Source organism: Cavia porcellus, unplaced genomic scaffold (assembly GCF_034190915.1).
Source record: "Cavia porcellus strain 051 isolate PalLab524CR breed Dunkin Hartley unplaced genomic scaffold, mCavPor4.1 scaffold_4, whole genome shotgun sequence".
NCBI lineage: Eukaryota > Metazoa > Chordata > Mammalia > Rodentia > Caviidae > Cavia > Cavia porcellus.
In genome coordinates, this window is record NW_026947487.1 from 26,870,347 (window position 1) to 26,889,302 (window position 18,956).

General features: G+C 42.1%; 1 protein-coding gene and 1 long non-coding RNA gene across 2 annotated transcripts; both read right to left on the bottom strand.

The window, feature by feature from the left end:
- Positions 1–1,492: 1,492 nt before the first annotated feature.
- Positions 1,493–4,758, bottom strand: LOC134475575 (uncharacterized). The gene is made up of 2 exons (XR_010046745.1): positions 3,887–4,758; positions 1,493–2,424 (listed from the first exon to the last, which is right to left on the bottom strand). It is a non-coding gene; the product is annotated as an uncharacterized LOC134475575 (long non-coding RNA).
- Positions 4,759–7,020: 2,262 nt separating this feature from the next.
- Positions 7,021–18,348, bottom strand: LOC134475675 (uncharacterized). The gene is made up of 2 exons (XM_063246901.1): positions 17,924–18,348; positions 7,021–9,864 (listed from the first exon to the last, which is right to left on the bottom strand). The coding sequence occupies exon 2, from the start codon at positions 9,639–9,641 to the stop codon at positions 8,934–8,936; it is 708 nt and encodes a 235-aa protein (XP_063102971.1). The 5' UTR covers positions 9,642–9,864; positions 17,924–18,348; the 3' UTR covers positions 7,021–8,933.
- Positions 18,349–18,956: the final 608 nt, after the last annotated feature.

An 18,956-nucleotide genomic window follows, 5' to 3' on the forward strand; every position in this document is an offset into this window, starting at 1 on the left:
ATGCAAAATGGACTCAAGGCTAAAGTTCTTATTTTTTATCAACTTTATCACAAAAATCACTTGTATTGTAATGTAGCCATCACTTTAAAACACTTGAAAATTAAAACGTAGTCTCTGGTTTAGCAAATGATGAGAGGACATCTGGCCTTTACACCAAACCCAATTATGACTTAGAAGCCATAAGCATTGTGAGTCACTGGAGCTGTGCCGAGCAATGATGCCATGCAGGAACAAAGCAAGCTTGGTATTGTCTTTCTTAGGTGACAAAGTCATCTGGAAAATACTCCTGGAACTCCAGCGTTAGACACATACACTTTGTCTTTTATGATAAATTATCTTTTTTTGCCATTAAAAACTTCTTTCTATATTTAATATTGTAAATGTTGAAGTGTCATTAATTCAAAAATTTAAAAGCCGCTACACTCTTGTTATGCTTATCCTTTTCACGGTTCCCATTGTTTCACTGATCTCATTCAATCTAGTGGTGTCGTTGTGTTTAATAGACAGCTCTTACAAGGGGTATGTAATAGGGACAGTCAGTGCCTTCTTTTCAATTTTAGTTTTTCAGCCATTAACATTTAATGTAATTATTGATACGATTACATTTAAGACTACCATTTATTTTATTTTACTTATCCCTTCTGTATTTTGTGTTCCTCTTTCTTATTTTAATATGTGAGCATTCCATTTGAAATGATCCATTAGTTTTTCAGCTATATCTTTTTTGCTTTACACTTCGGAGTTCCTCTAAGGATTATAACATAGGTATCTAAACTTCAACAGTCTACATAGAGTTAATACTGTAATGTTCCCTGTAAAGTGGAAAAGTTTTAAAATCAAATAGTCCCTTTACCACCACCCCCTAACTGAAGTTAATCATTCAAATGTACTTTAAACATCTGAAAGGAAAAATAATTGTCCTTTATAATTATCTATTTACCATTCTTACTGATCTTTTATTTCTCTTGGGCTGAAAAAAAGTATGCTTAGCACAAATTTATTTAGTTTTCTGTAACTCAAAAAGGTTTCCTTTAAATTTTAAGAGACCCTTAACGGGACTTAGAATTTAATGCTAAGAATTCTTTTAACACTTTTAAATTTTTTTCAGATCATTTTATTAGTACATGTGTGTGACACATAACGTTTACATCCCTGTGTGGAATTGGTACATGAACATAATGTACTTGAATTCCTGTCGTCTCCTTTCTTTTCTCTCCCTCCCCTCTCCATCTATCTCTTGTTACCCTTCCTTTTTCCTGTGCATGTTTGCAGGACACAATGTTCACGGTACTTTCTGTAGAGTTGGTAACGACACTGTCCCATTGTCCCCTGAGTCCGTAGATTCAGGTGAGACATCCACCCATGGCAGTGCAAATCCTTGTCCACCCAATGCAAAGTTTCTTTCTTCTACCTGCATTTAGGGCTTTTGATTTGTCCTTGATTTTCAGCAGTTCAATTATGATGTGTTTAAATATTGTTTTCTTTGAGTTCATTTGGTTTAGTCTTGCTGAGTTTGATTTTTTATTTAATTTTGCCTTTTATTACTTGGGATTTGGTTATAGTTTATTCAATTTTTGTCTCAATATTTGTCCTCTCTTTTAGAACTCCACTCTTTGTCTATTGGACTTAGTTACGTAGTCCCATGAGTGCCTGAATTTCTGTTTGTTTCTTTCAATCTATTCTATTCTCTGTTCTTCAGTCTCAACAGTTTTATTAATCTTCAAGTTTACTGATTCTCTCCTTTTTTAATCTTCACCCTGCTGCAGAGCCAACTCTGCTACATATTTATTTCACATATTAAATTTTCAGTACTAAAATATGCACTTGCTTCTCTTTTGTACTTTCTAGTTTCTGCTGAAATGTTTATTTTCCCTCCTCTTGTAGGTCACAGGCATAATAACTTCTTTAAAGTTTCTGCCTAGTAGCTCAACACCTGAATCTTCTTGCTTTTGGCATTGGTTCATTGTCCCTTCCTTCGGGAACTGGTTACATTTCTCTGTTGTTGGTTTGTGTTTTGTATTTGTATTGTGGATAATAGGCTGGACTTTTTCATGGTATGCTTTATAGACTATGAGTCCTATTATAATTACCTGAGGAGTGTCGATATTCCATCATAGGAGACAGTCAGCCCACTTAGGTACACGTTTTACATTCAGTCTCATCTTCCGTGAGGATCTGTCAGTTTCAGTTAGGTCTCAGAGCTGATGCTGCACTGGCTGGGGTCTGACCCACACAGGTTCAGCTTAGGGGTGAGTCTGACATGTGTGTGAATTCATGCACAGGAGTGGGGATCTCTTCCTCTGTTTGCTCTCTTCTCTGAAATTCCCCACACACATTCTCTTAGCCAGTAACACAGGGTGTTTTCTAGAGTTTCACCAGTTCTGTCAAGTGGCTCCATAACTGAGGTGTATTCTCAGAACGAAGCTATGAGAGAAAGAGAAAAAATAAATAAAAGGAAAAGAAGGGAAGGAAAGGAAGGGAAGGGAGGGGAGAGAAGGAGAAGGGAAGGGAGAGGAGAGGAGGGGAAGGGAGGGGAGTGGAGGGGAGGGAAGAGAAGAAGAAATGAAAAAAGAAAAAGAAAAATATCATAGTTCATGTCCCATGTTTTAGTTGCCCCTCACAATATTCCTCCTCCGGTTCATTTCAACCTTTACGTCTTTGGCAGATATTTTTATATTATGCCCCATTTTGCATGGTAAGGTGGACTGTAGTAGATTGTGTCGCCTTAGGGAAATGGAAATTCCCTGGCTTATCTCAAGTTCCTTTTTGGACACCGATAGGGAGGCAAACTTGAGGATTCTTTCAGTAGCTTTCTCTTTCTACCTGGTCATTCCGGAGCCCCCATCTATAATTAAATAAGGATGTGGAGAGTAGGTGACCCAGTACCCTGGCATTCACCTCATGGCTGAGCCCATCTACCCAGCTTTTACATCAGGACCAGAAATAGCTGGTTCTAGTTGCTTATCTTTGTGGCCCAGATATATGTGTTCAAGTAACTTTTTGAGATCATGAATTTAAATTTATTCTTCTGATTCTCAAACTAATGTCAACCAAATGCACTCAGAAAAATACACATAAATAAAGAACAGGGAAATAAAGCATCTCAAGGAATAACACTTAACCTTTTTGCCTCTTCAAGCAAGCCACATATGACCCTTACTAAGTTCATGAATGAGAAGTTAATTTCCATGAATTTGTTATTACTGCAAGAAAATAATTATAATAATGAGTGTAAGTTCATAGCATGTGCATTCATTTGTTAAATACTTATTGAACACCCAAATATGTCAAACATCAAAATTCTCTAAGTGACAACAAATTGATAGGTTCTGATTTGTTGCAAACTTCTGTTTTTGTGTTTGTTTGTTTGCTTGTTTGCTTGCACACCTGTTTGTTTGTTTTTTGAGAGAAGGTCTTATTATGTAGTTCAGGCTGGCCTCAAACTCATGGCAATCCTCCTCCGTCAGCCTCCTGAGTACTGGGATTACAGGCATGTGCCACCATGCCCAGCTGAGGTAAACTTTTAAACAAGCTATAATTCTCTCCCTCTTTTTAAAAGTTACATTGTTACTTCTGTGATATGCCTTTTGGCTTATCGCAGTGTATTTTTCTAACTTGATTAATGCATTTTATGTCGGTCCCAGTGCAGTTAGGAGTATTCTCAGAGTACAGAAAGTAAGTGATTTCACATAAGGATGTTGACTCAGAGCACACGGGACAGACACATCACTGAATGGTGCTACTGAGTGACGGCTACTCAAAATTAAAAAGGTAGTGAGCACCAAAAGTAGAAGTGGGGGAGCTAAGTTATCACCCTTCCTACCCAAACCCCAAAAGGAGCAGAATGCTCCCGACCTCCCCTGAGTAGTCTCCTCTTTTCCCTCACCCTGGAGTGGAAGAGGAAACCCAGGTACCCTGAGTCTCCCGGGCCACAATCCACACAGTCTCCTCTCATCGTCCTTTAGAGCTGACGGCAGCCACCTGAGTTCTTCAGACCAATTTCCCCACTCCCAGGACTAAGATAGATTTTCAAGATCTCCAAAAACAGTGTGTACTGTGTCCTCTCCTGAAAAGGAAGCACAGAGACTCACCTAATCGCTCAGCATTAAACCGAAAGTCAGGATTCCACAGTATGTAACTTGCTAACAAACTGGCGGGCAATACTTCCCGCAGTATAGGCGCCCTCCCATTTCTCCATTCTCCAGAAGGTCCTTACTTTCTACTAAGAACTTTGCTTTGTGCGAAATCTTGGTTTCAAAGCCTTCTAAAAATAGTTTCATCATTCATACAGAAAGCATGTTTCTGTGCCCCAGAATGCATTGGTGATAAAAAAAAAAAAAACAGAAAAACTGAAGATCCTGGAGCTTGAGTTTTACCCTTGGTCACCAACCTCCCCTTGAATGCTCTTTTAACGGCCTTTTTGTTCTCTGTCCTGTGTCTGGGTCCTGCCCCTCTCTGTCACCTTGATTTACTGCCCCTCCACCTGCTTCCTGCCATCTCCAGGCCAGGAGGCTGCGGTGGGCAGCAGCCTTTCTCTGCCTGACTCTGTCCTCCTGTCCCCTCCGCCAAGCCCTGTGGCTCGGGAAGGAGCGACTCTACTGAGCCCTGTGAAAGTTTCTTTCTGTCACCAAGTTCATTAAAAAGAAATTAAGTCCACGACTTAATTTCTGCTCCCTGAAAGCCTAGAGCATAACAAAGAGCTTATTCCACAAAAATTAAAAGCGCAGAAGTTCCAAAAGCACTAAGTTCAGGGTTTTTACGTTTTGTAGATCAATGAAAGTAAGACACGCTCCCCATGGAAATTAATTCAATTTTAATTCTGTTTATATTAACAGTCTATTTTTCTCAGGGAAGAAAAAAATAACACTTTGCGAAGGGAAGTCTCAGAAAACCATCTGCCTTTCTTCCGCCCCCAACTCCAACAGAAAGTAGAATGCTCACTCTGTCAGACCGCAGGACACAGGTCCACGCGGGCCCATTGCCCATCCCTCACCCCGCTCACCACTTACCCCACACGGTCATTTACTGCTGGCTCCTCCTCCCCTCATGAGAACCATCGGAACAGAGAATGCAGTTTTTTCTTTTCTTCCTCCTTTTGCCCTTTCTTTTCTTTTTCCCCATATCCAGTATCAGCCACAGTTGTGGTCAACTGTAGGTGCTGATTAAATTTATGCAAAATTATAATCTATCGATTAACTAAGGAATGTCAGTGTCTCTACCTTGTGAACCTAATAAATTCATAAACAGGGGAGTCCCTACCCAACCAATAGACACATTTACAGCCTACCAGAATACGGAATACAGGAGGCATTTAATTAATGCTCCTGGTATAACTGATTGATTGATTCATTGATCAACCCTAGGCTATTAGGAGAAAATCACAAACTTCAAAGTCCTCTCAGATGTTTAATAAAGGTGGCTTTGTTACTCCAACAACTCTGAACCAAAATCACCTTCTGGCAGCTGGAGAAAACACAAGGCCTCTGGGGGCGACACAGAGACAGCTCAGAGGTCAAGTGAACCCCCCAGCCTCACCCTCAGTTCTCCCTTAGCCTGGGAGAGTCACTAATTCTTTGATTCTGCTCCTCAGGGTTCCTCTAAGTGTATGACAACTGGCCTGGATTTAGGATACAATGTTCCAAAGCCTTGTAGCAGAAAAGCAACTAAAGACCCAGACTCTCACTTTGCCTCAATCATTTAGTAACATGTAATCCTGGGCAAATCATTCAACTCTCTTCCTACTTAAACTTCTTTACTGGTAAAATGCAGTGCTGACTTCCCTTGGTCATGCATAGATACTGTACTATAAAATCAAAGTTAGTCCACGCATGGTGGTGCATGCCTCAAACACCAGCACTTAGGAAGCTGAGGCAGGATTACTGTGAGTTCCAGGCCAGCCTGTGCTACATAATGAGTTCAAGGCCAGCCTGAACTACATAGCAAGTAGTCTCAACTCCCTCCTCCCCATAAAAGAGAGAATGCATGTATACAATAAACTGAAAAAAGCAGAAACTTGCAATACAAGCCAAACGTATCTGCTTAATTTTTGTTTGTTTTCAGTTTATTCTTTTGAAACTTCTGAACGAACAATGCAAATAGCTCACACCCCCATCACCGGTTGAAATTTAGACAAGCTTCAGGATTTTCTAAGTCACTCCTAAATAATACAAAATACGATCTTAAAACCCCTTTAATTCACAGACAGAATGTCAGTTCGAGAATTAAAAGTATCTAGTGCCCTTTACTAATCAAAACTCCTAATGTGACTGAGAAGTAAACATTTTTCTTCTCTCCGATGAGACTCTGTTACAAGCAGGCCCTTGCAGCAGTATAAGGGTGTAACCATATGGGAGCTCATTGTCTTCCCTTCCACTTTTCCTAAGCCGGTTGCACAGAAGTATTCTCCAGGCAGCCTCTGTCTCTCTCGCCTTACTCACCCCTTTAATCTTCTGCTTTTATCTTACCTCCTTCCCCATGTTTTCCCTCATTCCCTTTTGCTGATCTCTTCCACCACTTGCCAGACTTTTTTGAAATAGACAAAGGAAGAAGTGAATGGGGATGGGCTAGTTATTATTTGACTACTGATGATGTCTCTTGATGTCTGAACCATGAAATGCTTGAAGGGCATTTTTGCCATGTTGGGCAGAACCACACTTTCTACAGAGCTCCCCAGTCCATGTCCTAAAACTCCCTAGACAAGGACCAGGCATTCTCATCCAGATGTTGTGTTCCCAGAGTTGGTAACATAACAGATTTTCTCCACTGGAATTCCATTACCTTTCCATATTCATCCTCTTGAGCAGAATTTTAAAACTTTCTATAAAGGACATTGATGGTCATTATCAAAGTAGAGACAATGGCACAGTGAACTTCCTTGTACTCATCATCAGCTTTAGCAACACTCAATGCATTTCCACATATCCCCCTCCCCACTCCCGGAAATTTAAAAATAAATCCAAGAGTTTTTTATGTTTGAAATGGCTCAGATCAGCTCTTTCTCTAAAGTGACCCTCATCTCCCCTTACGGGAACACTCACCTAGATCCTTACCAGCTGTCGGTGTCGCTCCCGGCCTGCAGGAAGAACACGCGACAGATTCTGACGGTGTGCAATCTTGCCTTTATTTGTCTCCACGTGGGCCCAGCGAGGTCTCCGCTCTGCCACCAGCCCTTTCTCGCCGGTGGACTTTCTCTATCTCTCTCTGTGCTTCTCTCTCGTGGCGGGAAAGGCATTCACTTTTATAGGGTAACAGTGGCCAATCAGTTCAAAGCGCGCGATGCGGGCTGACTGGCTAACATCAGTTGTTGCTAGGCAGACTATCTTACAGAGCGGGTTGTTTAAGTCGCCAGGGCAATCAGGGGGCAGGAAGCAGGCGCCAACTTGGCTCACTCGATGGGAGGGGTAACTTAGCTCAGGCTTTGCTCTTTTCTACAGGCCTCACGTCCGCCAAGTAAAACGACCGGTGTCGGCCGCGGCTCCCAACATCTCCCCCTATTTTATTTACTTTGAATGAATGTATGCATCGCAGCCCGCCCTGGATCGAGTGCAGAGGCTTATGCCCTGTGTTGAGGCCCACCGTAGGCCCTTGGCTTGGACCCTGGTCGGCCGTCCCCGGGTCCACCAAGGCCTTGAGACCCTCGTCCTTTTTCCAGGGCCAGGAGTGAACTGGACGGAACCTGGATGCACATAGGCATGCACTCATGCCCCTCCGTGTGATCCCCTCGGAGAGACATCTAGATCTGGGCAGATTCTAGTAATCCAGCGGCTTTCGTGCAGTATGGGGTAGGGCCTGGCTTAGGTCGAGTCGTGCTGGGGAGGCACGCTCTTACCCGTCATTGACTCACCCACCCTGCTGTGTGGTGTCAATAGGGAAGGAGTGCGGAAGACCCGCCACATCTAGACCCAGTCGTAGGCCAGTCGAGCGAGCCATGCGTAAGCCTGGGGGTCATTGTGCCCATCACGGGCTGCTGCCAGGGCCGCATGGGCAACCAGGTGTACTTGACGCCGGGCCACCGCAAGGCGCCCATTAATAAATGATGTAACCCATCGGAGCAAGAATGGTCCTACAAGTAAGAGCAGAAGCAAGGAGCACAGGGGACCTAACAATGGTAAAATATAGGGGAGCAAGCCGTTCCAGGCCCCCAAAAAGGGATTGTCCTGTAGTTCTTTTAGGGCTCATCTTGTTGTTGGGTCTGCGGTTGGCCTCTGGTGGAACAGGCCTGATCTTCAGTCGAGGGACTTGTCGCATCAACCTCTCTGGGACCCACAGTGGTTCTCGTCCCGGTTCCTGCGGAAAAACACAAACCGCGCCTCGGTTCCAGCTAACCACCGGATCCGGGCCCATCCATTGTCATGCCATAGATAACCGCACCTTTGGAGGCAGGCCTTGGCTTACTCCCCCTTTTTGTTTTTTATTTTTTATTTTTTATTTTTTTTATTTATTTATTTATTTTTTTATCGGTACCAGGGATCGAACTCGCGATTGCCTGCTTACAAGGCAGGCGCTTATGCCGCTAAGCTAAATCCCCAGCCCTCGTTTCCTCGACCGGCGTTTCTCTTAGCCTGCTCGGCCGAGAACTCTGCGTACCATGCTCGCCAGTCTAAGTAGCTGCCTGAGGGTAGACATGCTTTTGCCAACTGGGTCCAGTCCGCTGGGGTGAGCGGCCCAGAAGACAAGTTTTTTAGCATAGCTATGGTATAGGGTGCTGTGGGCCCGAAGGTCGTGACAGCGCTTTTTAATTTTCTGATCTGTTTTATTTCAAGCGGTTCCCAAACATTGCGCCCTTTGCCTGGGGCTATTTGCACAGGGTATACTCCATAAGGACCGTAATCTAGTCCTTGCATCGGTGGATCCCCTCCGAACCATCGTTCACCCTTCCATAACCGCCCATGAAAATACCGTCCGCCCCGCGGCGCGACGTCATAGGACGGCGGTCACGACAGAGTGGAGCGGGGCATCACTTCCTGTGCCGGCTGAGAGAAGGGAGGGTCCCCTGTAGCGGCCTCTCGGCGGGGAGCCGCTTCTGGAAAAGAGCTCCAGGGCGGAGCGGATGGCTCTCTATCTCCTCCCCACCAGAGAGCGCTCGGGGGTCCTTCCTCCTCTCTCTGCTTTTCTCGGGCGGCGCACGCACACAATTCGCGGCGCAACTCGGCATAGGGGTTTTGAGCCTCTCGGCTTCCTGCCCCACCTTCTAGTTCTTTCTCGCTATCAGAGTCAGAGGACTCCAGAGCTTGGGTGTCCTCTATCTTTCCCTGGATTTTTTCCCCCTGGACAGATCCCTCCCGAGAGCATTCCGACTTTGCCTGCTCAAAAGCCTTGCGTGCGTCTATGATTTCCGCGTCTCTAACTGCCGACGGGAACCCCTTCCCCTCCCCTTCAAGGCACGCATGTATCATTTCCCACAGGGGGCAAATAGCCGGCAAAATATCGCCTTCCAATTCCGCCGAGGCGAGGTCCCCGCCTAACTTCTCCCATGACGGCAGGTTTAAATGCCCCGTGGGTAAAAACCAGGGAGCCACCCTATCTACCTCTGCTATGAATAGTTCCAGTGTTTTTTGACCTACCCTGAGGTCTCTAGCTTTTAAAAGCTTTCTAAGGGCCTTTACCAAGGGCCGCGCCTCCGCGCTCGGTAAATTACCCATCTCTAACCTCTAAGGGCTGTTACTCACCGCGTGTGACTTAGAGAACCCGTCACCTACGCGTGAGCCTGAGGGGAGTCTAAAAGCCCTGTAGGTGCGCGCCACCCAGAGCCCAGGCTTATCCCCCACTCACCTGTCCGGCAGCACCACGCTGGAGCGTTGCACACCACCGAGGGGAGTGATCAGGTCCCTGTACGGGCCACCAGATGTCGGTGTCGCTCCCGGCCTGCAGGAAGAACACGCGACAGATTCTGACGGTGTGCAATCTTGCCTTTATTTGTCTCCGCGTGGGCCCCGCGAGGCCTCCGCTCTGCCACCAGCCCTTTCTCGCCGGTGGACTTTCTCTATCTCTCTCTGTGCTTCTCTCTCGTGGCAGGAGAGGCATTCACTTTTATAGGGTGACAGTGGCCAATCAGTTCAAAGCGCGCGATGCGGGCTGACTGGCTAACATCAGTTGTTGCTAGGCAGACTATCTTACAGAGCGGGTTGTTTAAGTCGCCAGGGCAATCAGGGGGCAGGAAGCAGGCGCCAACTTGGCTCACTCGATGGGAGGGGTAACTTAGCTCAGGCTTTGCTCTTTTCTACAGGCCTCACGTCCGCCAAGTAAAGCGACCGGTGTCGGCCGCGGCTCCCAACAACCAGCCACAACCCACGCCACTCCTCTTCAGTGTGCTGCCAAACCAGTTCCACAGCCCATCTCTCCTGCCGTCAAAACTTCCACGACAGTGTCAGAGTACGCAGATAATGGCAAGAACATGAGGGGTCTCCTCAGGCTTGGATTCGTTCACGATCCTCCCATGTATAGCACATAGGATACACAGAACAGCTCTAAATACACCGATAAACAAATACCTTGGAAACAATTTTCACCATCTCAAAATAGTATCTTCAGTGATGAAGAGTTCAAGGGACCTCGAACCACTTTTCTGATGCCTCCTTTGTAATTTCTGCATATGGTCTTGCATAGCCACAGGATGTAAGGATTATCATTGGCATCTTGCCCCAAACTTCAATTTAATATTCAAATTTAACTCACATCCAAAGGGATTTCATTCAATACATATCTAACTGTATTGTTGTTACCATAATTATATCTTCCAGTAATTTTATTATTCTAACTTATAAGTATTTATAAATATTTTCCCCTTATATCTACTATTAAATTGCTTTACCCACACACTAATTTGTAAGTGGCAGATTATTAGTTTTCCATTTAATTCTGTTAATATTCTTTTGAAATTAAAACATGAATATCTGCAGGAAGAGCCACGCTTACTGATATTAAATGATTAGCTTCTAAAAGGGAAGATTTATATTTTTGTTCCATTGCTACAATTCCACTGAGATTTTTAACTTATTAACTCATCATACAGCTAAAACTAACTGAATCATTGCGTGACACTGAATAAATTCATATTCTATTGATGAATTTCCTTCATGTACCGAAAAGTATAATTTGCAGATATGGAAGGCATAGAAGACCACTTTAACCTTCTTCTTAAGTTTCTTCTCAAATAAATTTAGACCAAGGTGACCAGTATTTGAAGCCATATTCCCCACAAGCAACATTGTCAAACTTCTGCTACGTAATTGAGGAGAAAGGTGAGCAACGGTGCTCTCTTTCTCGAAGCTACTAGACCCACACCAGACAGAAGGCTCAGCAGAGCTGTGGTGCTCAAACTGCCCCTCCCCATTCTAGCACCCAGCATTTCAATGGAGCACATGGGTGTTGGATGAAGGTGCATTCGGAAGAGTGAGGACTTGTGGGATTGAATTATGATACAACATAAATTTGCCTTTACTTCTCTATGATGATTAAGCTTGTCTGAATCAAACTGACGGGCTTGGGAGCCTCCTAGGCAATTAATGGAGTATCCGTTTCTAAGAGGGACCTCGGGTGCTGTAAATGGTCCCTGGCCCATTCCTCTCTGGCACTGTTCCTCTGCTCTGCTTCCTGGCTACATCTTTTCTCCACCATCCCTGCCACCATGATGTTTCTGCCTTTGAGCCAACTAACTGAATTCCTTGAAACCATGAGCTAAATAAATGTCTCCTTTTTTAAGGTTTGGGCCCTGGGTATTATGCCCCAACAATGGGAAAGTTGACTAGTACATTCACTTTGATAATGCATGTGATGGGAAATATCTACCCCTCACCTATGGGAGATAAAGACTTGGGCAGTCCTGGTCACTCCTAGGAAACTCAAAGTTCCACAGTGTTTTTAAGTCATCAGACATACTGGCAGCTTCACACTAATGCTAACCCTACAAGCAAAATGTCAAGGAGTGCAGCTCAGCAGGAAAGTACTTGATTAGCACATAGAAAGCCCTGAGTTCAATCCTCTGTATGACCAAATAAATGCACATAATAAATGCAGAATAATTATACATATGATACACCCTTGAGGGAAAGTAAGAAAACGTTAATTTCACCACTCAGGAGAAGGTTATCTGTAGGAGAAAGACTAAAGAAATGGCTTTACAGTGCCTTGAAGGTACCAATATTTCTGTGTGCTAAACTAGGTTGACCAGTATAAATATCTTCTTTTGGCAATCTCTGTAATTTTGTATGTATGTTACATTTATCAATTTTTGAAGTTAAACAAACAAGTACAGCAAGGAAAGGAAACTATTAATCAATTCTGGTTGATCAAGTTTATTGAATTAATGAAGGTTTAATTCTTCTTTACCAATAGAGGCACAATTCTCAAGCAAGTTCAAGAAAGATGTTAAAAGAAAAGAACAATGATTGCTATATTTTGTCTAAGACTTAGATACTAAGAAAATATATAAGGACTGATAGGGACACAGCTCAGTGACACAGTGCCTGGCATGCTCATTACCAGAAGGGGAAAAAAAAAAAAAAAAAAAAATATATATATATATATATATATATATATATATATGAATCATGTGTAAACTGCATGGCTTAAGATGTGTAAGAGACACAACACATATATGGCAGAAAGTGCCAAAGTAATTATAAGGTACAAAAAAACTGATAGTTTTTGTCATAATGTCATTAGCATCAATATCATCACACACTACTACACGATCAGTAGACAGGAAGAAAACAGTATTTACTAAAGAACTTTCAGAGACATGGAATATGAACTTGAAGGGGTTCTCAGAGCATCTTTATAGTTCTATAAAATTTTTTAAAACCTCATGTTATGTACATATATATATATATATATATACACACACACATATATACTGACTTGCTAATTACTACAACTCCATAAAAATCCTGTTATGTTTATATGTTCATATCCTGATACCTGAACTAATAAAATTGTATTAATGACTATTTACATAAATTCACAAGTCTAAATTAGATCTTTAATTCCTGTAATAAAAAAGAAAATGGCCTGAGCAATTTCCCATTTTTATTTTCCTACATGGAATATGGTAGCTCGAACATAATGTATGACTTTGTGAATATTTTCAGGGCTGCTAATATTTTATCTAATACTATATCTTATGTTTTTTGATCTCTGACCCCCATTTATACTCCCAGAACCCTCATGAGCAATGTTCACAATGATAACATTGGTAGAAGAAGCAGGACTAAAATTGAAGTTAAATCATCCACGGCTTGAATCTTTCAAGGAGGCCTCTCCGGGTCAGCAGTGATTTTTTTCCATGCATTTCTCCACTTAAAGAATGTTTCTTAAATATTTGATTCATCAGGACTGAAATATAGGTCTTATTTTGGAATAGATCACTGGTAAACACTATGGAGTGTGAATATGACCCCAAATTCTTCTTGCATTTTTAAATTTCCACATTGTTCATTATATCAATATATATTCTTGCATCCTCTGGGGAACAACAAAACAAAACAAGAGCACGGGAAAAAATTATGAGACACTACGGCTTTTAAAAGATGACAAAAGTAATTTATTGGCCAAAAAGAAATAGAAAAGCATTATTTTTTAAATTAAATTCAATTGGTGTCTTAATATTTACAAAAGGTGATGAGCGTTTGAAACCAAAAATGGATATACTTTCCTCAAGGGAAGAAAAAGAAATATTAGAGGGAATTAGGAGCAGGTGAGAACCAGATTATGAAGAAGTATAGCACATTAAGAGCAAACACAGAGGGCTATGGTGTAAATGGGAAGTGGGCAGGAAAGGATTTAGAAGTCAAAGCAAGCAAATAAGGAAAAGACATTGGTGAAAAGAAACATCACGCCTTAACACAAAAGCAGTTACAAAATCCCTGGCCTGAGCTTTAATTCGGAAGAAAGAACACCTGGAATCACTACCCCGTGAACACGGGAAAACACCAGTGCACCAAACTCCATGTGACTGCGGCTCAAACCAAATCATTAAGCAGCACTAACGAGGTAGCGCTTCCCACTCACCTGCCACAGCAGAAGTGGGTGCAGGCCCCAGTTCACAGCAACAGCATCCCACACCCAGACTCGTTCTCATTTCCTTCCACTGCTCCTACCTATTTTGGATTCATTTCCTTTGCAGCATCTCCAAATTTGGTCCTGCGAGTTTCCTGATTAAAATTCGTAGCTGCTTCTCCATTGCCCACAGGCAAAGCCCCGGTGGGGCTAGATTCTTCAACTCAAGATTCTTCTTGATTTTGCTTCTGTTTGCCTTTCTGCCCTCCTTTGCTTTTCCCCTGCAAGAGCTCCTGGTCCTCCAGCCACTCTGAAAGACCCCTAGCCCCTGACTGTACAGGAGCATCTCTGCCTTTGTACCTGCTTTTCTTTCTTCCTGCCTACAGCACCTTTTCCCTCTTTGTGTGAAAATTTCCTCTCCGTTCATGACCCAGACTCTTCTAAAGGCAGAGCTTTGTTTTTCATTGTTTTGCATACAGCTATGGCACAACACGGAGCCTGACACAGAAAAGGTGTCCAAATCCTACCTCAGATGCACCATCACAAGTAATGTTCAAGGGCTTTATTAATAGGTTTTTCGGTTTCAACTGCCACTTCGATTCAGGTAATTCTGTTCACCTATTTTCATAAAGAACTAGGATGTGATGGCTCTAAACATCCTCCACAGGCTTTTCAAAACTGAAATGGTGACAGTGACTTTACCTGGGTAGAGAGAGAGGAGGAGACATAAGACCCGAGCTGGCATGACTGCCTTTCACTAGTTAACACGCCTGAGCTCACTTCAAATGTCTCAGCCTGCTGTCCTAATCAGCAACATGGTGAAACTTTGACTGGGAATTGTTACAATTACAAAACGATTGTGAAACTTCTTATTTGTTTCTCTGTTGCCAAAGGCATCATCTCCCTTGACTACTAGCTGACTCTGGTCAGTGAGTTACTTCATCTGTAGCCTGTTTTTATCCCTTCAACTAGGTCAGCATTATTACATTAGCCGCCCCAGGATCTTGGTATTGCAGTAGCCCTTGAGATCAGAGTCATAGGTAAGCGGTAGCATTAAAAGGTTAAGAATTTGTTCTTAATCAAATAGTAAGACAGTAATGGCACTACAAATAGAACCACATTTTTTACATTCTCATTTCCTTCCATGGAAATGAGCACACTTTTCACTTGCTAATGAACTACATGAAGGTCATAGCCATGGTCATATTGAAATAGACACTCATCAGGTAATGTACTAGAGAGTGTTTATAGGTGTGATAATTATTCAATCAATCAACTCCATATTAAGTGAGTACATACTCTGCATGGAGCATTTTGCTAAATCTTACCACAGACTCAAAGTAGAGGACAACTTTCTTCATAGTTTTAAAGCTCAAAGTGGATAAAAGATACACTTTGAAAAAAATAAAAATTTTCTTTTATAATGCAAGTTTGAACCTAGAAGATAGTTAAATAGAATCACTCATGAAGGCACATTTGTACCAGATGTACCAGCTGTATCAGTGTATCCAAAGACTCAGTCTTGGAGTTTCATAGGAGTCATTAAAATCATAAAGCTCAACTCTTAAGCCTAAACATTCACCCATTTACACTTTTATTCATTCAAGTGGAATAGAATGGTTAAATGTTACCAGCATTCCAAAAAAGTCAGAGAAAGAAATATCTACCTGAATGCTGAGCATAACAGAGAGAGATTCTAGGCGGCAGACCACGTGAAAGAGGAAAGCTGTAGAGAACAAGCTGGAGGTATGCTTAAGTGTGTAGGACTGATAACCATATTACTAGGTTTTTGTTGGATCACTGAACAGAACATAGTCTCGCTGTTTAAATGTCCACTTTGTATGCTTTACTTTTGTAACTTGAACAACTATATGTAATTTATCATATCAGGTTCTCTGTAGTGATTTTTTACTTTTTTTTTAAATTATGTATTATTTCTACCCTTTTTCTGTTTTGTTTTCTGTTAAAAAAATTTTTAAAAAAGAAACAAGCTAGAAGCTATGAGTGAGTAACAAGTGCCTCCCCGTGAGTCTTCAAGACTTCAGTAAAATTAACACACTCACAATGTCCTAAAGTGAGGTAAAAGCATTTAAGAGAAAACTACAAATGATGAGACAAAAAGTCAACCAATAGAGCAGGCGACAGTGCAGACTCACAGAGAGAAGGGCCCAAGGATGAAGAAGGGCTAGGATTAGAAGGAGCTGCAGAAAGATTCTAGGTCTCCAAAGGCCACGGACGGTCCAGGGAACATCGAGTCCCCAGTGGCTTCTGGGTTGTCTTAGCTGTTCCAGCTGCTACAGCGAAATCCAACAGATTTTATGCCTGATAAACAGCAAGAATCTATTTCTCACAACTCTGCAGTCTGAGTGCTGGCAGATTAGGTGCAGTGAGGTCCCAGTTTCAGGTTCATGATTGATTCTTTTTTTCCTACTGCATCATGACACAGCCAGCTGAAAAACCCAGGGCTGTCTCTGATCTAGTCTACGAAGCCACCGATTTTATTCACAAGCCTCTCTTCCAAAAGTCCCACCTCCTGATATTGCTGCCTAGAGGGGTGAGGTTTCAACACGGGATTTTTAGAGACATAAACATTCATTCCATGGCATTTATGTATCAAATATTCATTAAGCACCTACCACAAGGCAAGCATGGAACTTGGTGCTGGGAACACAAGGAAAAACAGTCTATTATTTTACAGTATCTCAAAGTAGTGGGAAACGGGAAACAGGCAGTGATTATACTATACAGTGATAAGTACGAGGCTGGAGACTGTGTAATGCACAGATGAACACAAAGGAGAAGAGGCACTTAGTCAGGAATGCCTGCTGCAGCAGACGATATCTAAAGACAACAGGTCAGAAAGAGAAAAACATGAGGACCGAACCCATCTCTACGTACAGGTTCTCTGAACTGGGGAAAATTACTTAAATTCCCAGAGGCTAGATTTTATGGGTGAGAATGGGATAATAAGAGTTCCCACCCCATAGATTATCATGAAAATGAAAAGTGGCTGCATGCCTGGCACATGGTAAGTACATAGGAAAGTTTTTTGCTTATTGTTTTCACTGCTATTATTGTAGATACTGCTCTTCTTAAGCAGAGACTTGAAGGATAAACAGCAGTAAGGTAGCAAGAGCAAGTGTTCCAGTGAGGATTCCAGCATGCAGAAACATTCTCAAGAAAGAGTGTGGCACTTTCAAAGAACCAGAAAACACGCACCACAGCTAAAGACAGAGTTAGAAGGTTAAGACAAAAAGTTATTCTGAACTAACAAGCTTGGGTCATTAGATTTGCACTTTTAAAGAAATGGTTTAAATGCTCCTGAAAACTAGAGATGTGTCACTGGAAATGGGTGTAATTGATGACTCTGAGAAATATTTTAAAATATGGGAATCAGAGATAGGGAGCAGGTAGAGGAATCAAGAAAACACGTTACTGGTTTGAGCAAGGAAGAGCAACTCAGATGATATAAATGGTATGAAAACTCACAATTCAAGAATATCATGGAAAAAAAGTGAGAGTGAAGAAATATATCCAAGTTTGTACGGGAATTTAACTGGCATTTCTATTCACTGAGGGACTTTTTGGTGCTGATATTAATCTGAAAAAAACCCTTAATGTCAAACTTAACATATACAAAGATAAATTTCATATGACTTAAAACATCTGCTTGTAAAATAGCAAAGTAATAATAAGAGAAAATTTAGGAAATTATTTGCAAGATCTTGGTGTGATAGAAATCTTAAGACAGAAAACTCCAAAGTTATAGATAAAGAGAAACGCAAACTTATTTGGTAATCTTATGACAGTGACATCATAAACAAAGCCAAAATATACTCTCGGGAAAGCTATTTGCCACTCAAAAGACAGATGGAAAACACAATGGATATTCATCATTGGTGGTAGACAAACTCTTTTGGACACTCACCCTGCATTTTGATTGCTTACAGCATTCTGAATCCCACCTTCTCACGGCAGAAGGCAGAAAGCTCCTCCACCATTCTCCCTTGCAGGTGGGACACAGCCCGGGTGCCCAAGTGCAGCCCCTTGTGTGCAGCTGCAGAATTCAATTCTAAGTCAGCTGAGGGGAGAGCTCGCTAGGGTCAGGGCCCCGGAGGACAGCAACTCAGTGCAGAGGTGCTGGTGAGCGTCCTCAGGCTGCTTCTTCCGTGCTGCGGCGCATGTTGTTTCTGGAAACCTTTGTTCTTCCTGACCAGTTCTGCCAGCTGTCCAACATCCGGGAACTATCTAAACCAGTCAGTTTCTATTCTCACTAGTGGAAGCCCTGACCGGTATCAAGGATTGATATTCCTAATGCAGGGAAAGCTTCTACAAACTGAGTTTTTAAAGAAAAAAAAAAAAAAAACTGGAAGTCTCCTCATGAGGTTTGCAATGTGAAAGTGCTTAACATCAAAACACTAGGAGAATATTTGAAAAGTTGAGGACTTTTAAAAACTACATGAATTTTCATGACTTTGGTATGTAATTAAAACAATGATATTTTCCAAAAAATCGACTTTGGAGTAATGTGCAAAGCTCTACATTGAATAAGATTCAAACCTAGTATCTTCTTTACCAAAGAAATTTTATTTTTTTGCACTAAAATGAGCAACTAGTAAGTGAAAGAATTGAAAATATATCTATCTTTGAAAGAACTGATGTCTATTTAAAAGCAAAATAAGAACAATAACAGTAATAATAATTTGACATAACTTTTTAATTCTGAGATTTCAAGATGAAGTTACCCAAAGCTTTATAAGCCTGAGGACCAATGTTACTTGTGTTCAGGCTGCTTTTGAGACTCATTCCCATGAGTAAAGAATGACCTCCAGAATTCAGCTTACTGGGAGATAATACGGTAGGTGGACAAGTGGATGGACATGTACTGAGCGCCTCCTAACTGCTCTGTCGTCTGTGAAGGAACAGTACAAAACAGTCCAGCAATGGGCCAAAGGAGTAAG